At 40.2% G+C, this 18387-nt stretch overlaps 2 protein-coding genes across 4 annotated transcripts; both read right to left on the bottom strand.

The window, feature by feature from the left end:
• Positions 1 to 1774: 1774 nt before the first annotated feature.
• Positions 1775 to 7402, bottom strand: emc7b (ER membrane protein complex subunit 7b). The gene is made up of 5 exons (XM_084000353.1): positions 7028 to 7402; positions 5593 to 5712; positions 5335 to 5473; positions 2905 to 2985; positions 1775 to 2699 (listed from the first exon to the last, which is right to left on the bottom strand). Exons 1-5 carry the CDS (start codon positions 7252 to 7254, stop codon positions 2547 to 2549), a joined length of 720 nt encoding a protein of 239 aa, XP_083856479.1. The 5' UTR covers positions 7255 to 7402; the 3' UTR covers positions 1775 to 2546.
• A 1144-nt stretch (positions 7403 to 8546) lies between these two features.
• katnbl1 (katanin p80 subunit B-like 1) lies at positions 8547 to 14194 on the bottom strand. Of its 3 annotated transcripts, none has more exons than XM_084000359.1 (10): positions 14073 to 14194; positions 12899 to 13029; positions 12707 to 12744; positions 12177 to 12465; positions 11961 to 12076; positions 11822 to 11872; positions 11301 to 11390; positions 10875 to 10979; positions 9864 to 9957; positions 8547 to 9185 (listed from the first exon to the last, which is right to left on the bottom strand). In XM_084000359.1, exons 2-10 carry the CDS (start codon positions 12905 to 12907, stop codon positions 9153 to 9155), a joined length of 825 nt encoding a protein of 274 aa, XP_083856485.1. In that variant the 5' UTR covers positions 12908 to 13029; positions 14073 to 14194; the 3' UTR covers positions 8547 to 9152. The 3 variants fall into 3 exon arrangements, with proteins under 3 accessions (XP_083856485.1, XP_083856486.1, XP_083856487.1); XM_084000360.1 differs by having other exon boundaries at positions 12177 to 12462; XM_084000361.1 differs by having other exon boundaries at positions 12177 to 12462; positions 12899 to 12931; positions 14073 to 14185.
• Positions 14195 to 18387: the final 4193 nt, after the last annotated feature.

Raw genomic sequence — 18387 nt, 5'->3', positions numbered from 1 at the left:
ACCATGTCTCTCTGATGGATGAGTGATGCTGTTGTAAATTATTGCACCTTTATGTTGTTTATTATGATGTGATGTCAAACGTAACTCTCCTGAACCCTGTGCCTTTTGTTCTGCTCAGAGGCAAAAGTGCTTTGTGAATGGATCCGTGCTCATTGTCCATGTGTGCAGTGTTGTGAAAGTGAGTCTGTGTGTACTGACTATGACCAGAGGCAGATATTACACTTAACGTCAAACACGAAATATTTTCAGCATCGAACATGTTGAATCTGGTCTGATTTGAACTTTTTTTTTTTTTTTTTTGTCAATAACATACTTGCTCCAACAGTTTCAGACTTATTAAAAATAAAGTGCCATGGGTAACATGTAGTCGAGAGTATGAGTGTTGCTAAGTGCAGAATAGCGCTCGACTTCCCACAGGACATCGGAGGTCTCTCTGGTCCTATGACTCCATGTTGGTCCGGCTTTTTGCATCATACCAGTCTGTCTGATAATAAAAAGTGATAAGAATTTACTATTTATTAAAGGATACGGATGGTGTTATCATGAATTTCTCTTTTTGACAACAAATTCTATAAAAGGATTACAACACTTAGAGTTAGGGTTAGCTTTTTTCCTCTGTGGCATTGACCTCTGTTGTTTTGAACAACAGTTATCTAGAGCAGTGGATCTCTCTGGAGAACTCCAAGGGTTCCTCATGGTCATTTATTTTCACCATAAGTAACACAAAGATTGAATATATGACAAACCTTGATCATGCGATTTAAACACTCTGTGTAATAACACAACGCAGACTACTGGAAGTCACTGACAAAAGCCTGAAATCAGGCAGTTGATCAGTAAATCAAATACAAAAACACGATTTTTGCAGCTGGTTGGCCACATATCTAGCATGGTGAATATATGAAGGAGTCATGATCTGACATTTTTGAAGTCATATGGTCTGAACTTGGCGTAAAAACAAAAGCCTTGTTAGATGGTAAACTCTGGGATGTTAAAATGTTTGAGACGAGAGCCAAAGACGGGCCGTGGAAGTTAAAAGTATTGAGATAAGGTCCTTTCATGAGATGTCGACCCAAAAGGAAACCATAGAATATCAACGGCCTTTGATTCCCAGCATGACCCCTAAAGTCAAGTCTATAATGTCTATTTGTGACTCCTCATCACAGGTCATGACCTCAGTTACATTCACTTAAATTAAATCTACTGGGCTATCACCTTGGTGTCTGACTTCTGTCTTCAGTTAACATTAATATTTCAGCACCAATACACACATTTTTGGATTCACTTTGTTGTAGCCAAAAATCTAATCAAAAAGCGACATTTTCTAACTGTCATCTTGTAACTCGGGAGGATTCATCTAGAGACCCTCTGGGGGTCACGACTATGACTGTCCACCGTGGAAATAACATGACACAACAATAACAATTCAAAGTCCATTGGCTAACTTAAAAGCTTCACTAAATCCTGGTTATTAGATCACTAACGTTACACATCTTCATCTGTAGGTTCGATTTGTCTGATTTTGTCCATTTAGTGCTTTCAGGACGTCCCTTGTGGTTTTATGGGTTTTGACTCTTTAGTAAAAAATCATTAAAGCTGCTGAGCTCAAGTCAAATCCATCTCCATGACAACTGAGCAAGCATCCCTTAGCTGAGGAAGAAGATGTGATCTGACTGAAATGCTGAAAAAAAGTTAGTAAGTGGAGTTTGAGTTATGAGATTTATCAATTCCTGTTGACACCGACTTCTCATTTACTGATGACATTTATCACAGACACATTTTATCGTTACTTTAATATGGACTTTACTGTCGCTTTATTCAAATAGAGCCAGATACACTCTAGAAAACCTTGAAAGCAACCACACAGCTCTATCAGTCTTTGACCATCCAGTAATTATCATTATAATTTATACACCTTAGGCACGTATGTACATGATGTGAATCCTGGCCATACGGTGAGAATGAAAAGGCCATGTGCTCACTTTCTAAACATGATAAAGTTGGCCTGAAATAAAAACAAAGTCGTTATATAACCATTGAAATTTAATCATCTAGGCTTTTAAATAAGAATTTATCAGTTTTAAAATTCAATTTATCTTCATTCACAGTCGTATTACTGAAATCCAAAAAAAAAAAAAAAAACGAGAAAATCTCTGAGTTATGTATATATGTTCTCTTTCAGGTAGTGGAATTAGCAGCAGTGGAAAAAAATGCACACCAGAGGATTAGCACAGAAAAGATTGATGATGAGTAATAGAGCCACTTTTAGAAAGTATAGAGCAAATGAAGAATTTCAGCTTTTACAGAGATTAAGAAATTTCTATCAGTGCAGTATGAAAAAAAAAAAAAACAACATCATATTTTTTTTTGCTCAGTTTCCAATAGCTTAATAGAAATCAAGATGTGCTCAAAACATCTATTAATAAAGAAAACTGTACAATAGACCCAGAAGGGGGGAAAAAATGACACTTAAAAATCTGGCGTAACTCGTGCTTCTTTAGGCAGGCTGAGGAGACGTGGCCAGTACAGTGCATCACCGTACAGTACTACCTCCTCTTGGCAGCCGGCCGGGTGCCCTTGCTGCTGCTGCTTGCCTTGCTGGAGCCCTTGGAGCCGCCAGAGAAGAGCTTGGTCATGAGCTCGGAGACGTCTGGAAGCTCGGGGTTGGGGTTAAGCATGTTCATGGACTGCTCCATTTCCTGTAGAGACAGCAGCGAAACGCACTCATTACACAGACGCCTCTCAAAGTCGTAATTTGTTCACACTTTGTTTGAAAGATACGATCAGGAGAGATTTCCTTTGATTGGTGAAATTGAAAACAACTTGTGCTGCCTAGTGTCACAAATCTTCATTTAACAGATCCCAGAGCATCCAAAATGATTCAACACTGAAAGGACTCTTTACCTTTCTCATCTCTGGGTCGTTGGTGTTGACTACTTTGGGCAGCAGGACAATGATCAGCAGGGGCAGAACCATCATCATAACCTAGAAGAACAAACAAATACATGACATTTAAAACGTGAGATTCAAAAGCAGCTGATTCATTTTTAACACAAGTGTCTAAATGGTGTGAAATGAGGGAAACTATTCTCACAGACAGTCTGATTTTCTGGATTTCCTTTTGGTAAGAATAATAATTTAGACCCACTTTTCTTTACAAGTGTGTAAAAAAACAAATTAACTATAGTAGGAGTAGCATCGTTTGATCAGCAAAATTTTAAAAACCAAATATGCTTGAATAGTCAGAAACATCTCAGGTGTTTACAAATGAATAACTTCATGCACGCACATTTTGACTTTTTTTCCCCTATGCTCATTAACCGATTATTAACTGTTGACTGATAAGATTAGCATTAGAAAAAATAGCTCTACAACATATCTGTGACTAGTGCCAATATCGATATCAATACCGATCTTTTTCTTTCTTTCTATAAAACACAAACGCACCTCGGTGCTCAGATGGAAGTTAAATCTTAACATCTTGAACGCTTTTTGTACAAGTGCAGCCAAACACCAGGCTAAATAGAGAAGAACAGCACCTGTACCTCTACCTGGCAATGACGTAGCTTACACACCCACAGAGACCCTTTAGACTGGACAGCAGCCGAGAGATTTATTTGGTTAGGCTATGTTAAATCAATAATCAATAAGGGTGACTATATGGCACTTTATATCCAACACAATCATGATCTAGTCTGTCCTTAGCCTACAAAATAAAGTTTGAGAAACGTCTGCATGGAGCACACCTGCTCACTCACGTCCTGAGGAGACAAGTCTCCCTGTCTCTCTCTGCTGCCTGCAGTGTGACCAGACACCGTTATTGTACCAGAAGAACTGTGACTGACCCGGAGAATAATACTGATTTGAATATTCTGCTTTTATTAGTAGTTTAGTAGTAGTTTTTATTTACTACTGACATGTAGGACTAGGTTAAAAAATATTGCAATCAAGCTGTTTTTAGACTATATTCCTGTGTCTTACCTGATCTTATGCATCTTCAGGACATGTCTCTATCTGGCCTCTCCCTACAGCATTTCTCTCCCTGTCTGTGCTGCCTGCAGTGTGACCAGATATCATTAGTATTTTAATTTGGTCCATTTAATATTCTTCTTTTACTGCTAATGTTATTTACTTTAACACATCCAAGCCTGTACCAGTTGATAACACGGCACACAAGAGAGAGATAGAGAGAGAGAGAGAGACACACACACACACACACACACACACACACACACACACACACACACACACACACACACGGATGACAGGAGTCATGGCCAGAATCTAGCCAAACTTAATGGAGCATTATTTAGCCCGTTTTCTGACAAGCTATCACGACATGGTTGGTACCAACAGAAGCCTCCTCTCTCCTGGTTTCATATGATCTGTATCTTAGCTTTCAAACTGGGCCAAATGTAACACTATATATATTTCACATTCAAAAATTACCGTGATCATTTTGACAATGACACTAATATTTAGAGACCTAGTTGTTTACTGTCTGTCGCCTGCTGGCCCTGCTTTTCAGCTAAAGGTGGACTTCTACTCTCGCTCTGTTAACATCAGAGCTCCCTGCAGCCCGTCGGTGGAGGCTCGGAGCAGTGCTTCAAACGAAGCCGCAACACACAACTGGGAGGGGGTGGCCACACACTATAGTTTTCCTTTACAAACGAATAAAACAATGAAATTAAATGGAAAATAAATCGGAAATAACAAGAGACTGACACAGTGACAGCTGGGGGACATGTCCCCCCCCAAAGAATGCATGGTTACGCCCATGGGTCTATAGGACCGCTGTTGGCCGTCAGAGGTATAAATGCTCAGAAATCAGGTTTGTTTCAAGTTGTAAGCTTCAGAAACCATCAAACACATATATTTAGGAAAAGTCACGGACTGAGAGACCTGTAGTTTTCATGTAAACAAAGTTATTTACAAAATAAAAACCCCAAACCGCCTGTGAGACCGTCTTGGCCGTTTCAGCACCATTTCAGCCACACTGGCAGAGGAGGTGTACGCTCTGAAACCCCGGCAGCACCCCACTTCCCGCGCTGATGGCAGGACTATAAAACGGCCTGTGCTGAAAAAGGACCACGCCCGAGAACTTCAGCCCCTGCCATTAGGTTAATCATTTGTAAACACCAGGAATTATCATTATTACTGCTTTTGAAAATCCATGCATTTCCTGGTCCAAAGACTCTGGACTCCCGCGATCTTTAACCTTGACTCATCTGAACTGTTGCACTTTTCTTAAGACACACACATCCCCCTTCTGCTGCTGAGGTATATCAACACAACACATCATGCATCCAGCATGTACATCAGTGTTTATTTTACCATTGGGTTCATAAGGAAGTCTGTCCAGCCCCAGGTTTCTCTCTTCATGAAGTAGGTGTGAGCGCCGCTCGCTCTGACTTGGAGAGGATATGGCTGGCGAATTACTTCTGAAGTCTTAATGTGGTTCACAAGACGTGCCCTGTGAAACAACACACGATGATTACCTGAGTGGAACAGAGTAGTTGTTTTTTTTTCAGTCCACTGAAGAAGAAACATTTGTATGTGCCTGTTGGGCTTGTCTCAACAGGAATCTCTCACCTCATTTTGCCTTTGGATGTGATATCAACACGCACTGGTTCAAATCTAAAGGTGGGGGTGACGACTTCCACAACGTAAGATCCTGAAGGGACATCATTCACTGCAAAACTTCCATCAGTCCTGTAAGAAGAGAAAGTACCATCATTATTTAACTGTTTTACTCTGAAAGACCTGTCAGTGATCAAGAAAGGTGCATATATTGATTTCATATGGGTAAATTGCTAAAGCACTTCCTTATGAATGAATGAAAGAAGATCAGTCTTATCTGGATTGGCATCATGGCATCATGGCCCTATTTTACTCAGAAGATACTACCAAATACTTGCCAAAGGGACATTGTGTGCACTTTGTTTAAGACCCTTAAATATTACTAGACTATAATGCTTTTAAAAAGGAATTGCACCAATTTAAAATATGTGGATGAGTTTATTTGTTGCAAGATGTACTACTGAGTCTGTAAAGATATTTAGGCTATAGGGAGCTGGGAAAACAGCCTTCATTACGTCATCAGGTTTTACTACAGTATGTCCCAGTTTAAATGTACATAATATCAAGCATGCCAGTGGTCTACAGTTATAATTAAATCATATTATCACAATAAAATACCTTGGTTACCATATACAATTAACAGTGTGTAGTAATAATACCTTGTTATTTATAATTTGATTAACTCAACTGTCATTTGATAATACGCTCAATTGTCAAGTTATTAGGCCCACATATAGGCCTACTGTAGCTAGTTCACCAACAAAATGCACTACACCCCCCACAGTGATCATACAGTTGCATTATCACCTCTATAACACAGTTTCAGCAAAGTATAAACATTACAAGATTTATAAAAGAGAGAGTCGGTATAAACCTCTAATATTAGACCCTCTTACTTTCAGGTAGGTGTAGGCCTACAGATCTAATAAAGTGACAGCTGCTGACATCCTGTTCTTTGGTTCCTCTTTCTTGGCCTTTGATTATCCTATCCAATCAATCTCTATGATAAAGTTAACATTAATTTGAAGTGACAGTACCAGTGACAGTATATTACTCTGGTAAGTGTGACTGTGCCACCTCCTCATCTCCAAATCAGAGGTTGTAAAACAGCAGCAACAACAGAAACGTCTCTTGTGGCCGAGGTTTGTTTTGGTTACAACTAATACCACTACCGAGATACGAATACGTAACGTTACGGCTGCCTTTTAGAGGTTAAGGACACAGCCATGTTGCTGTCCCAGTTGGCATGACTTCCATCCAGGGTTATTAATTAAGCTTTAAATTAGTTTGGACAGGCTGGACCTGCCATCTGCCAACAACAACAACAGCGGCGGAGGCACAAATTCAACACAGCCGGGTATGCTAACGCTAAAGCTAATGCTACCTAGCATGGCTAACAGGTTAGCTGGTTTAACCGTTAGTGGGGTTTTATTTATTTTTTTCTTACCTCAAAAAACCGACAAATTCCTCCCCTTCCACCAAGACTCTGGCCGAGGAGACCCAGTCTTGTGTCTTCACCCCGGGAACTATCGCTCGTCCCTCGATTTTGAAGCGATCCCCGTTGGGCTGAGTCGCTACCGCTCCGCCGGCGCCAGGCCCCGGCTCCATGTCGGTGAAGCCCCACGACAGCGCGACGACCGCGGCCTGCACCAACACCCACAGCAGCGGCGACATGCTAGCTACCTTTTTTAAACTGTGTTAATAAAAAAATATCGGTACGTTTAACTATATTATGTGCGTCGACATGTATTCAGGAGCAGGAGTTTGGAGAAGCAGCAGCAGCAGCGCAGGAAACAGCGGAGCATCAGCTGTCTCTGCGGAAAATGACGTCACACTACCCCCCCTCAAAAAAAACTTTATTGTACAAACGACAATGACACTCGACTTATGTTGATCTATGGTTGATGTCAGCTGTACATAGCTACTTAAATTTTACACTTTTTTTTTTTTTTTAAATATAGGCAACCATCACGAATTTTAATTGTTAAAATTAAGATTTTAATCACAAAATAACTCTGATTAACTCTAAAATGACTCTTCAAGAGTACAAGGATTAGGACCTCACAATACCAATAGGCTACTTCCTGAAACTCAAGTCACGATAGGCTACTATACTTTTGTGATGTGAAACATTTTGCCATGTTGTATTTATGGAGCTACCTTTAGAAATTTCTATTTTATGAATGTATTAAATATTAACCTTCAGCTTTCATCGTCGTTATATGTATGATTTACAAACTGCCGTTATTATTTATCTTTGTCTTGTCCTTTCTAACTCTAACTGTAACTGTATATTACAGGAAAATATCAGGGTGGCTCGCCACCAGCTGAATCTCAAAGGAAGATGAGTGATGTTGTTGGACAATGACCCAAATCAAACTGAATATACTGCAGAATGACTTCAGACAAAAAGAAAATCCACCCTTAGGAGTGGCCCAGCCAGAGCTCAGGCCTTAATCCAGTGGAGTGATCTCAGAGTCGTTCACACCAGACATCCTCAGAATAACAGCTGGGTTGGAGCTGTTCAGTCAGAATAATGGTCCAGAGCTCATCCTCAACTTTTGCACAGCGCTGACCAGCAGCCACTGGAGGGGCTTGTTAAGAGGCGACTGCTGCCAGAGCAGGTTCAACCAGTTGTTAAATCCAAGATTTCACTGTATTTTCTCCACCAGCACTGGGTAATGTTTAATAGGCGTGCTAACAAAAGCCACAAAAGATTGTAGATGTTTGTGCAATATTAACATAAGCACAGCGAGTTTTGTCTATACTTGTGACTTGGATGGGGATCAAGTCACATTTCATGAGCAGTTAATGCAAAAAAACTAGGTCATTCAAAGAGGTTCACGTTTCCTTTAATACATTTGTTGTTTAAAGAACTGTCCCAATCTAAAAAAAATAATAATAATTTGAGCCTGCCATGACTGGATTTTACTTGCAAAACCAGTGGCATCACTAACACATTTATTTTTACATTATGTGTATTCACAACACAAAAGCCAAGTTGATTTATCAAATTTATTTAAAAGAAGATTAAAAGAATCACTTGTTTTTACACTTTACATCATACAGTCAAATGTCATATGAAGAGGCAAAACTGAAAACAAGCTCTAATAACTTAAGACTGTCGCAGATTCAAGTTCCTCCTTCCAGAGAATCCAGGCGCAAAACATCAAAACAGCGGCGCATTCATTACATCCACAAGTGCATTTGCATTCCATGGCAAAGAGTGATGTAGTGAGAGACAAAGAGCTTGGCACTTCATAGAGCGACGTTACACCAAGTCTTCATGGAGGTGCACTAAACATGCGCCCCTCACAAAGACGGTCCACTTCAATGTGAAGCAGTCATTTGCTGTTACTTTTTATTTTGTTTGCAGGAAGGCTCTCGGAGCCCTCCCTCAAGAGTCTCTAGCTCTCACTGAGGGAGTGTCTGAATTACCAAGTTCAGTCCCAGTAAGAGGTTTTAAGTGGCAGAATGAACCAGTCCATTTCTCTGGCAGCATTATCAGTCCAGAACACGAGCCATGATCCGGCAGTAGTGGTCACATCCTCAGAGTGCTACATTGACAACTGTTAGGGCAGCTGTGATAGATAAGACTCGATGGCCTGCAACATGAAGCGGAGATAACACATTAGTTGCTGTCACGGTCACTGTGACATCCTGCATGCATTCATTTAATCTTTGTTCTCACATATTATCAACAATGAATAAATCACAGGGATCTTAAAACACATTTTTCAAGATTAGTCTGTCGGGCTCAACACAAGAACCTCGACTATAAACCATGTATGTTTGACTTCCTGCATAATACTGGCAAAAATAATGGCTCTGAGATCATGATATTCTTTATATGGTTTGATGTATTTCAGCATGAACCAGGATGTGAATATGGAAACAAATGAACCACAACACAGACTTTACTTATGGTGGCTCAGGGTTTTTTCTAGGATGGGAGTGGTTGGTGGGGTCCACCCTAAACCAACAGAGGACGTAAAATAAACAGCAGGAGCACCTGCACAACAGTCTGGTTAAAAAAAACTTTCTGTCATGGATATCTGTGCCTTGATGTTCATTTTAAAACCTGTTCCAAGTTAGTGCCGAGTCACCACTACTGTTGTCTACAGGAAGAAGCACAAGACCTTCAAATAAGCATCTGAGACCAAGCTTGGCACTGAAATTTTAATATTTTAAGATCTGCTGAATATGGTTTTTAAAAAATTAATAATTTACAGCTACAGCATCACAACTGAACCCCTGATGATTTCTATATTTGTCCGTCTCACCTTTGCCAGTTCTCCTGTAGATCCTGGAACCAAACACAGCCGGGCTCCTTCCTTCCACAAGTCCTTCAGCCGCTGCTTCATGACTTCAATATTCCTGCAGTCAACATACAGACATTACTATCACAGCAGGTGGAATGTTTTTTTACACATTACATATTTCGAATTGCAAAAAAAATAAAGTATAAGCAAAATTATACCAATACAATTAAAAAACTGACAAATGATGGAGTTAATGAACATCTTCTGCTGTACAAATAACAGTCACCAAAAGATGTCGGGTCACATGTGAGACATGTAAATCGCTTCTCCAGTATTCAAAGAGGAGAACAATGCCGACAGTGACTGAGGAAAACCACATCCCTCGTTACCAAGCTGCTGCACATGGACTGAATTACTAGATGGACAAGCATAAATAAATTGTGACTGCTATTATAAGAAATTTGGTAAACCGATGCATTATGAATTTGCCTATTTGAAAAGACACAGAGGAGAGTTCACAATTAGCTTTAGTCACATTACTGCAAGTCGGTTAAGCACGACTCCATCCAGACATTATTATTGCTTCAGAAATGGGAAGAAATAGACTAAAATACCCATATATGTTTGCCATAATGCAGTATTTAGTGACATGGTTTATCGGGTAAAATAAACACAAATAACCAAAAAAACAGCTTTTCCACTTAAGTGGCTTCAGACAAATCGACAGTGTCCCATCTTGAGGACATTGGCGTTTCTCTTTCCTAAGAAACAAGGACAGTTCTGTGTATTTTCAACTCAACCCTTTCATGACTTTGACCAACTTTAACCAACTGCCTTTGATCTAAATGAGTTTCATTTTGGTGGTTTTAGGATTCTCCTGTTCACTTTCAAATTATGCCATAAGCAGCATTTCCAGATAAGTCACCGACAAAGGTTTCTTTACAATCAAAGTCAAGGCTTGAAATTAGCTGTAACTCCCCTTTAAGTCTTGGTACTTGCGTCATTGAGGGACTATTTGGTTACGGTGCCTACCTGTCCTCTGAACAACTGTCCCGCAGTCTTTTCTCGTTCTTTGATAGTTCTGGCCACCACTTCTTGATGACAGATTGAACCCAGTGTAAACCCACCGTGATGTGTCTGTAAAGAGCAGATCAGCTGGTTAAATTACTGCGTTAAGCATTATCCCTAAGCATTATCCCGTAATATTTTAGAAGCGCTGACTCTCAGGCATCTGGTTTTACTGGTTGAGACTTAAAGACGTGTCAAGACATCAGAAGATCTCAGTTCAATTCATCAGTTATTCATCAGAAAGGCTGAAAAGCTTAGATGAGTTGTGCATCGTCTTCAAGGCTAAAACAGTAAAAATCCAGTCTCTTTGATCTCAGAGCTTCCAAGATTTCATGTCAACGAGAAGACGGAGATGATTAAACATGCATGACATTCCTCTGCGACACTTACTCTTCGTATTTACTGGCAAGAATCACTTTCACTTGGGGCAGGAGGTCAACACAGCAGCCAAGTGACAAACATGGTGCTTCAGTTTGAAGACTGATGAGAGACAAAGGAAAACAACAAAATGTGTTCAAACTGTCTGAATAACTCAATTCAGCCTCTGACAGTCAATGGAAAACAGCAGCAACAGGAACAATTATCCAGCCTGTGATGTATAACTTCATACATGTGTGATTATAGCTGGTTCTGTTCTTTTAAATCAACGACAACTTAGTTTCGCATTTAACTTGTTTACATGCGTCTTCATCTGTAAGCTACGGTTTGACAGGAACAAACAAAGGAAACAGGATTTGAGTTAACTAAGTTTGATCCTTTTTAGCCCATTGTTTAGGTCAACTATGTTTTACACGGCCTAAATTTACAAGACAGTCACGTCATGCAACAATCTGGGTTATGCTGCTGCATGCTTGTGTTGAAAAACACGTTTAAAAAAGGGAAAACATGCCAAACACCTGGATGAGACTCACTTGTTTGTTAAGACAGGTAAGCAGTCAAGCAGCACGCCCATGTCTTGGATTCTGGGAAAACAAACACACGATTGAATATTAAGCAAGTTCATGAAGCATAGGCGTCAACTGTGCTACGTTACCTGACACAGTTTTTTACCTTAATAAGTAGGCCACTAGTTCACTGGCGTTTCTCCGCCATAGTGTTAGGGCTACTTTTAGTCGTAGGTTCCTTCCAAAAAGGACGTGTGTCATAGCTTCATGGTCCTTTGACAGCTGCACAAAAGACAAATGATGCATTAAAACAGGGTTTTCCCTACAACATTTAAAAGAAAAGAAACATTAGGGTGCATGTTTTCTAAACTCTGAATCTCACCTCAGTAAAGTCGCTGTACTTAGAGCTGGCCCCTGCCATCTTGGAGGCCTCTGCAAAGTTCACAGGGAGCCCGCAGTTGTCATTGTAGTGAATGCCCCGCACATCATCGGAGCACGTCAGCTCATTTTCTTTGTTGGCCATGCCGGGGTCACAGCCACGGCCTACATCTGATGCTCTTCGGTGCAGCTTCAAGCCCACCTCCACCAATGGACCACCCTTCCTCTTGTTGCAAGACGACAACCGCTTCGCTGAGCCGGGACTGCGCACTCCGTAATGCACTTGAAATCTGCTGAATAGGGGGGAGAAAAAAATCAAGATAGACCACATGCATTGCCGTCTAATTTTGGAGGACAATGTAAATAAAATAAAAAATACAACAAAGAGCTAAGCCACAAACAAGGTGAAAATGGTTATGGAAAAGTGCCTTTATGGTCCAGTGACTGAGAGGTATGATGATCTGTGGGACACAGATAGATAGTGACTGAGTGATCATAATTAGATGAATCCCAAGATATGGATCAGAAACTCACCTTTCTTTATCTAAATCTTCCTTATTTATAATATCCACCTAAAACAAAAGGATAGGGGATGAGGCCACTACTGCAATCTCTACTACTACCAGTACTACAACAACACCACCACTGTAATGTACTGAACTTCACAGTGACCATGATTTAAAAAGAGACATCTACACACAATTATTCACACATGTCCTTCCTTACCTGCTTCATGTTCTTCTTTTCAGCAGAGAGATGCTGTCAGGGTCACAGAAAGCCATTGGTTTTATTATTCCAGTTGACCTTAAAGACTTCCCGCTGCCACACATCCCCAGTAGCTACCATAATAAGGGACGCTGTTGGACAAACAATTGCGGGACAATGGTTGGTGCAGTATTTCGGTTTCAAGAGTTTCAACAAGTCATAGTCCATTTTTTTGGTGTGTGTGGCCTAACAAGAACTTACACGCTATCCTGCTATGTGCAGCATGCGATCTTAAAAACGCAGCAAGTCTGATGGTTAGCAAAGACTAAAAAAGCAAACATTTAAATAAGACAAACAAAACAAAACATAAAAACGGTACATTTTTTTTAAGTAGCGAAGGCGTTGGCGGCCGCTGCTGCTGCTGCTGCGGTATTAAAGCATCAGGGTTAAGTTAACTAAGCCCTGCTACAACAACAAGAGTCAACGAATGTCACTGATGAATGCGGGTTAAAACTGGGCTAATGCCTGTTGTGTAAATGAGACGCTCGAGGTTTTGAAGGCGCACAACGCCGCATTTCGTTACGTCTCTTGGCTCGTATTCATACAAGTTAGCTTCAACAGTTAGCCTTGATACACGGAGAGTAAACCAGCTGGGCCGCTAGTGGAGGCTAATGCTGCGTTCGTGACACCTCGGAAACTCGGATTTTTCAGACCTCCTACTTGACAAGGTGCAATCAAATGCCGCTTTGTCGGAGCTCCCGTTCGGGAAAGTCGGAGACGTAAATCTGCATGTAATTTGTATTTTTAAGTGCCAAAATACATTAAAATGTGATGAAGTATACAATATTTACTTACGGTTACAGTTTTACCTACTGATGTTGTGGAACACAGTGGATTCATGTTGTTTTTTCTCTTTGATTTTAAATGATCGGTTTCATTACTTAAAATTGCTTCTTTTTCAGTTGTTTTGTGCCCCTTGTAACGTTTTAATAATGCCTAGCCGTGAAGCACTTTGAATGCAAAGTTTTCAAAGCTGCAGATTCCGAGTTCCGAGTCGTCTCGAACGCAGCATATGCTAGCTAAGTTAGCCGCTAGCTAAGCTAAGTTAGCCGCCAAAGTCTGGCAACATATGGCTTCACAGGTGGCGGTTCAGATACTGTTACTATCATCAGGACACTTAAAGTTTGATACCAACCGGTTCATTTTGTCACGTGTATTCAGGGCTCCGCGGGAATGTAAATCCAAAACGTGACAAAGTGGTTAAACTCAGACGCTGCTCTGCTCCTCTTTCTCTGTCTGTTTGCTGCTGCTGCTGCTACCAGCGTCTCAGACAGTTTCACCATTCAAATGAATACACCGCCGCCCGGTGTGTGTGTGTGGGGATTGTGGGATTGATTTTGGCAGAGAAAAGCTGTGTGTTTTTAGCGACGACTGCTGGACACGACGATTTTTTTTTTGTAGATCCTACTGCGGCCATGGCGCCGCCTAGTGTCATGTAGTCAGTGGACACAGTCTGGTAATGAAGCAGCAGAAACCATATCTGATATAAGTTCATAATAGATCCATGATCCAATAAACATTCGCTCTTTTTTGTATGCATAGTATTTCAGTGTGTTTTAAAACATGTCAGCACCATAGACTGTAAAAAGAAGCACATGGTTTTGGGACTGTCCTTTACTGCAATCATGTTGGAGTGGAGGAAAAAAGTTAAAGGAGAAAAATAAAAGATTTTGCATCTTCAGATTACAGTCACAACGGGTGATTGTAGGAAATAGCTATGGACAGGTCAGGATATAGGATAAACAAATAGACTACAGTTGAAAATAGCCTATAAAAGATTTTTTTTAAAGGGGGGAGGGGGGTCGCCTACTCGCCTGTAACTTTATGTCTTTTGGAGATAATTTCATCTTCCAATTGCTGAACTGTCCACATAAACAGAAATTTTGATGTCACTGCAGGGTTATTCTCTTAAAAGCACATAGATACATTCCTTGGACCTGCAAAGACTCGATGTCAACAGCATGGAAAATATAAAATATAAGAATGCAACTATCTACTTGGGAAAATGGTTATTATTACCGGTATGCAAAAAAGTATTGTAAACAATCAATTTGATAAGTTAAGGTGCAGGAAAGTTGAAGTGAAGCTTTTATGTCAACTTCAAATAAATTAATAGTACAGTAGACAAACCAGATCACTCTTTGGTGTGTCAACATGTAGCCTACTTGCACACAGTTTTTTTCAAAGTAGACTGTTTTTCATCTTTGTTTTTAAATATATAATAGCCTAATATGTAATTTATAGGGCTGTGTTAACATTTTGTCTGAAGCCCCTTCATCCACACACCTGGAGACAATTGTTTGCCTTGACACATGCAAGGATGATTTTCTGCTGCTGACCATCTTTTTCCATACAGATTATCCATCTCTTTTTGCATCTCGCTGTGAAATAATCTGGTCCCTTCTTCACAATGCAGCACTGTACTGAAGGAAAGTAAACAAAAGTTACACAACAGCTAAAGACAGAGCCAAGACAACACTCAGCATGAGTCTATCCTGATATCTTTAACAGAACACTGTTGATTAGAAATCTTTCATCTTTTTGCAGATGTGTTTGAACAACTCCCAATAAACAGCACAACATTAATTCCATATCACACTGACATCAGAAAATAACTGAATAAATAATGTTGTTTTGCTCACATCTGTGTTTAACTTTTAAATGTGAAGATCACTCATATTGTTTTCCATGAGATTGGATCATTCACGAGTAAAGCCGAGAGTCTGGACATTGTTTATAGTCATTAAAATCAAACAGCCTCTCTAAGTGAAGATTAAATGACAAAATAAAATTCACGATTTAAGTCTACAAAATTTGTCTGAGCATCGTCTCTCCAAAATTACTTCTGTCTGCTGTTGGCGGTGTTTTGTTTTGGAAATATTTAGCTAGGGATATTTGCACCACCTGTTCAGCCACATTCACTCAAAGTGGATTACTGAAAGACATTTGCAAATACAAATCTGCATTTCAGACAAGACCATTTTGGAACCAACGATTTTTGGCCACTTACTGAGTACGCTAATCAACTGAAGAGAAGATTTCTAAATGTAATATTAAACCTTGCTGTATTTCTTGTCAAGAGTTATAATGGAAGCTAATTGTAGCTGGATAAAATGCAGCTATATCTGAGACTGGTTTAGTGGAAAACAGCTAGCTCAGTCCAAACATAACCACATTACCTAGAAGCTCACTAATCGATGTGCTGCTGGACTTTGTTTGTGTAATTCAGCACAAATCTCAATGTGTAAAAATAACAGTTGGATGGATGGATGGATGGATGGATAGATGGATGTAGTGTTGTGGTACTCAAGTCCGGTCGTGAAACCATATTTTCAAGGTCTTACTCGGTCTTGTCTCAGGATTTTTCTCAAGACCAGTAAAGACCAGCTGCAGTGACATCTTTTTCTTTTTAAACCGCAAATGTCGGTCTCTGTCACTCACTCACTTTGGTTTATGTAATTTAATTCAATAACTTTAAGTAAAATTGCTCTACAGAGGTATCCATCCCTAACTCTAACCATCTGAAAAAGAGTCAAAAGTGGGAAGGGATTCAGCAGGAGCTGTGCTGTGTTATTCTGTTCAATCCAAACTTTGTTTCAATTAAATGTAGATTTTATACAAAATTATCTTTTTTTTTAAGCTGAGGAGTAATAGAAATATCAAGCCACATGATTATTATGAGTACTGGTACTGAATACAGTAATGGTCTTGAAAATGGTCTCGCATTGATTTGGTCTTGGTCACGCCCCCCCTTGGTCTTGGACTTGTCTTGGGTCAGGTGGTCTTGAACACAACACTAGATGGATGGATGGATGGATGGATGGATGGATGGATGGATGGATGGATGGATGTTGAAGCTTTTGGGAAGCTCTCCCAAAGTCCACTGCCTCAGATACAACTCATATTGTCTTCTACATTTACAACTATTGATGCTGCAATCGTTCTTGTCAAGATCCTTTTCACGATGTCTCTCATTTCACCAGGCTGAGTGAGTGGCTGTGCTGCTCTGTTAATGTTTCGTAGGAGGAAAATTTGCTGGCACGTCTCAGGCCCACTGAAAACCCTCTGCAGGAAACATGAACGCCAAAGAACACAGAACGATTATGAGTGATCGCCATCATCACCTTATGGTGAGGCGTTTCCGTTCCTGGTTGAGGAGGAATCTTCTCTGGATGATATTGTCTCTCCTGTCAGGCAGTGTAAGTGGCTGTTGAAAGGGTGTGAGAAAATGAAAATCACATGGCACCTCTCAGCTCAACTGAAGAGCAGCTATGGAAACAGCATGTTCCGCAATTATAGACAAAACTACTGAAAGACAGTTTCTCTAGAAGGTGGTGTTAATGTGTTCGTGAATCTGGTAGAAACCACGCCAAAGCATGCTGACAGACCTCCAAGACCAGACTAAAAAAACCAAACATATTTCTGTTTCCTTTTCTTTGGCACATACCTGCCACCACCTTAATTCACAATTGTGGCTGTCTCATAAGCCAACCACAAATATGAAAATGCCTGATGGCTGTTTCTGTTTATCGTGTCCAAAAATCAGAATGCCGCTGCTTGTACCAACCCAAACATACCAACATACTCCTGGAGTTACAAATCAAAATAAACCCAAGGAGGAGAAATTGAAATCATTGGGCTGTTGGTGTATATGAGCAGCATCCAAACAAAATGTTCCAGTCTTTTCATGGAGGCATAATTGGATTTTGGTAAATCTTTGGTACATTTGTTGTACAGTGGTAGCCTGAAGAATTTAAATCACATTTCAGACCACCGTCAATCCACCGCTGCGGATCAAAACAACACGTTTCTAAATGTTCCGACTCCCAGAACAAGACCGGTCTGAGGTTAACATTCAATGTGACCTTGGATACACACAGGAATCCCAGCTCTCACTGAAAGAAAAAGCATTTTTCTAGACAGATCTGGGGTTTTGGTGGTATTTTCCTTGTGGTTGTCTATTTGATTTCTGAACCCAAATATCAATGAGGCAGAAAAAGTATTAATAAGCAATGCAGAGTCCAAGCTCTTGTTATGTCCTTTTCTTTTCTAAAGTTCGACAATGTGAAAAAGACTAAGGAGATTATACACATTTGTGTTTCTTTTTTCATGTTAAACATCACAGATGTGCACGGGCCGGGGCATCGCCACCGACCGTGGCCGTGCAGGTGCTCATGATACTGTGTGCAGCCTTTGTGTACTTCACACTAGTGGTTCTGTAACATATAGCACCAGGGCAGCCACATGTTAGCCATTAGAGAGTGCACCGGTTTGCTTTGAAACAAATTAGCATACAGATGTTTTATGTTAAAGCTGAGTTGGATTTGATTGTCGTAATCTGAGTAATGCAATTTAAGTTTAACCCTCAGCAAGTCAGACTGCCATGTCTGCTGTATTTCAGAAAATAAAGGTATCATGCAGGAGCACAAAACAATATAGATATTCTAATA

This window comes from Trachurus trachurus (assembly GCF_905171665.1).
Source record: "Trachurus trachurus genome assembly, chromosome: 24".
NCBI classification, from domain to species: domain Eukaryota; kingdom Metazoa; phylum Chordata; class Actinopteri; order Carangiformes; family Carangidae; genus Trachurus; species Trachurus trachurus.
This window is presented reverse-complemented; position numbering and strand designations above follow the sequence as displayed.

What these genes read in the sequence shown, in the direction of transcription:
- katnbl1 (XM_084000359.1), bottom strand. An exon ending in CTTGCCAGTAAATACGAAGA is followed by an intron (nt 10,980 to 11,300) that starts GTAAGTGTCGCA and finishes TGCTCTTTACAG; the next exon opens with ACACATCACGGTGGGTTTAC. An exon ending in GACAGTTGTTCAGAGGACAG is followed by an intron (nt 9,958 to 10,874) that starts GTAGGCACCGTA and finishes TGTTGACTGCAG; the next exon opens with GAATATTGAAGTCATGAAGC.
- emc7b (XM_084000353.1), bottom strand. Translation starts at nt 7,254, where the DNA reads ATGTCGCCGCTGCTGTGGGTGTTGGTGCAGGCCGCGGTCGTCGCGCTG. An exon ending in ACTTCCTTATGAACCCAATG is followed by an intron (nt 2,986 to 5,334) that starts GTAAAATAAACA and finishes TTGTTCTTCTAG; the next exon opens with GTTATGATGATGGTTCTGCC. An exon ending in ACGACCCAGAGATGAGAAAG is followed by an intron (nt 2,700 to 2,904) that starts GTAAAGAGTCCT and finishes CTGTCTCTACAG; the next exon opens with GAAATGGAGCAGTCCATGAA.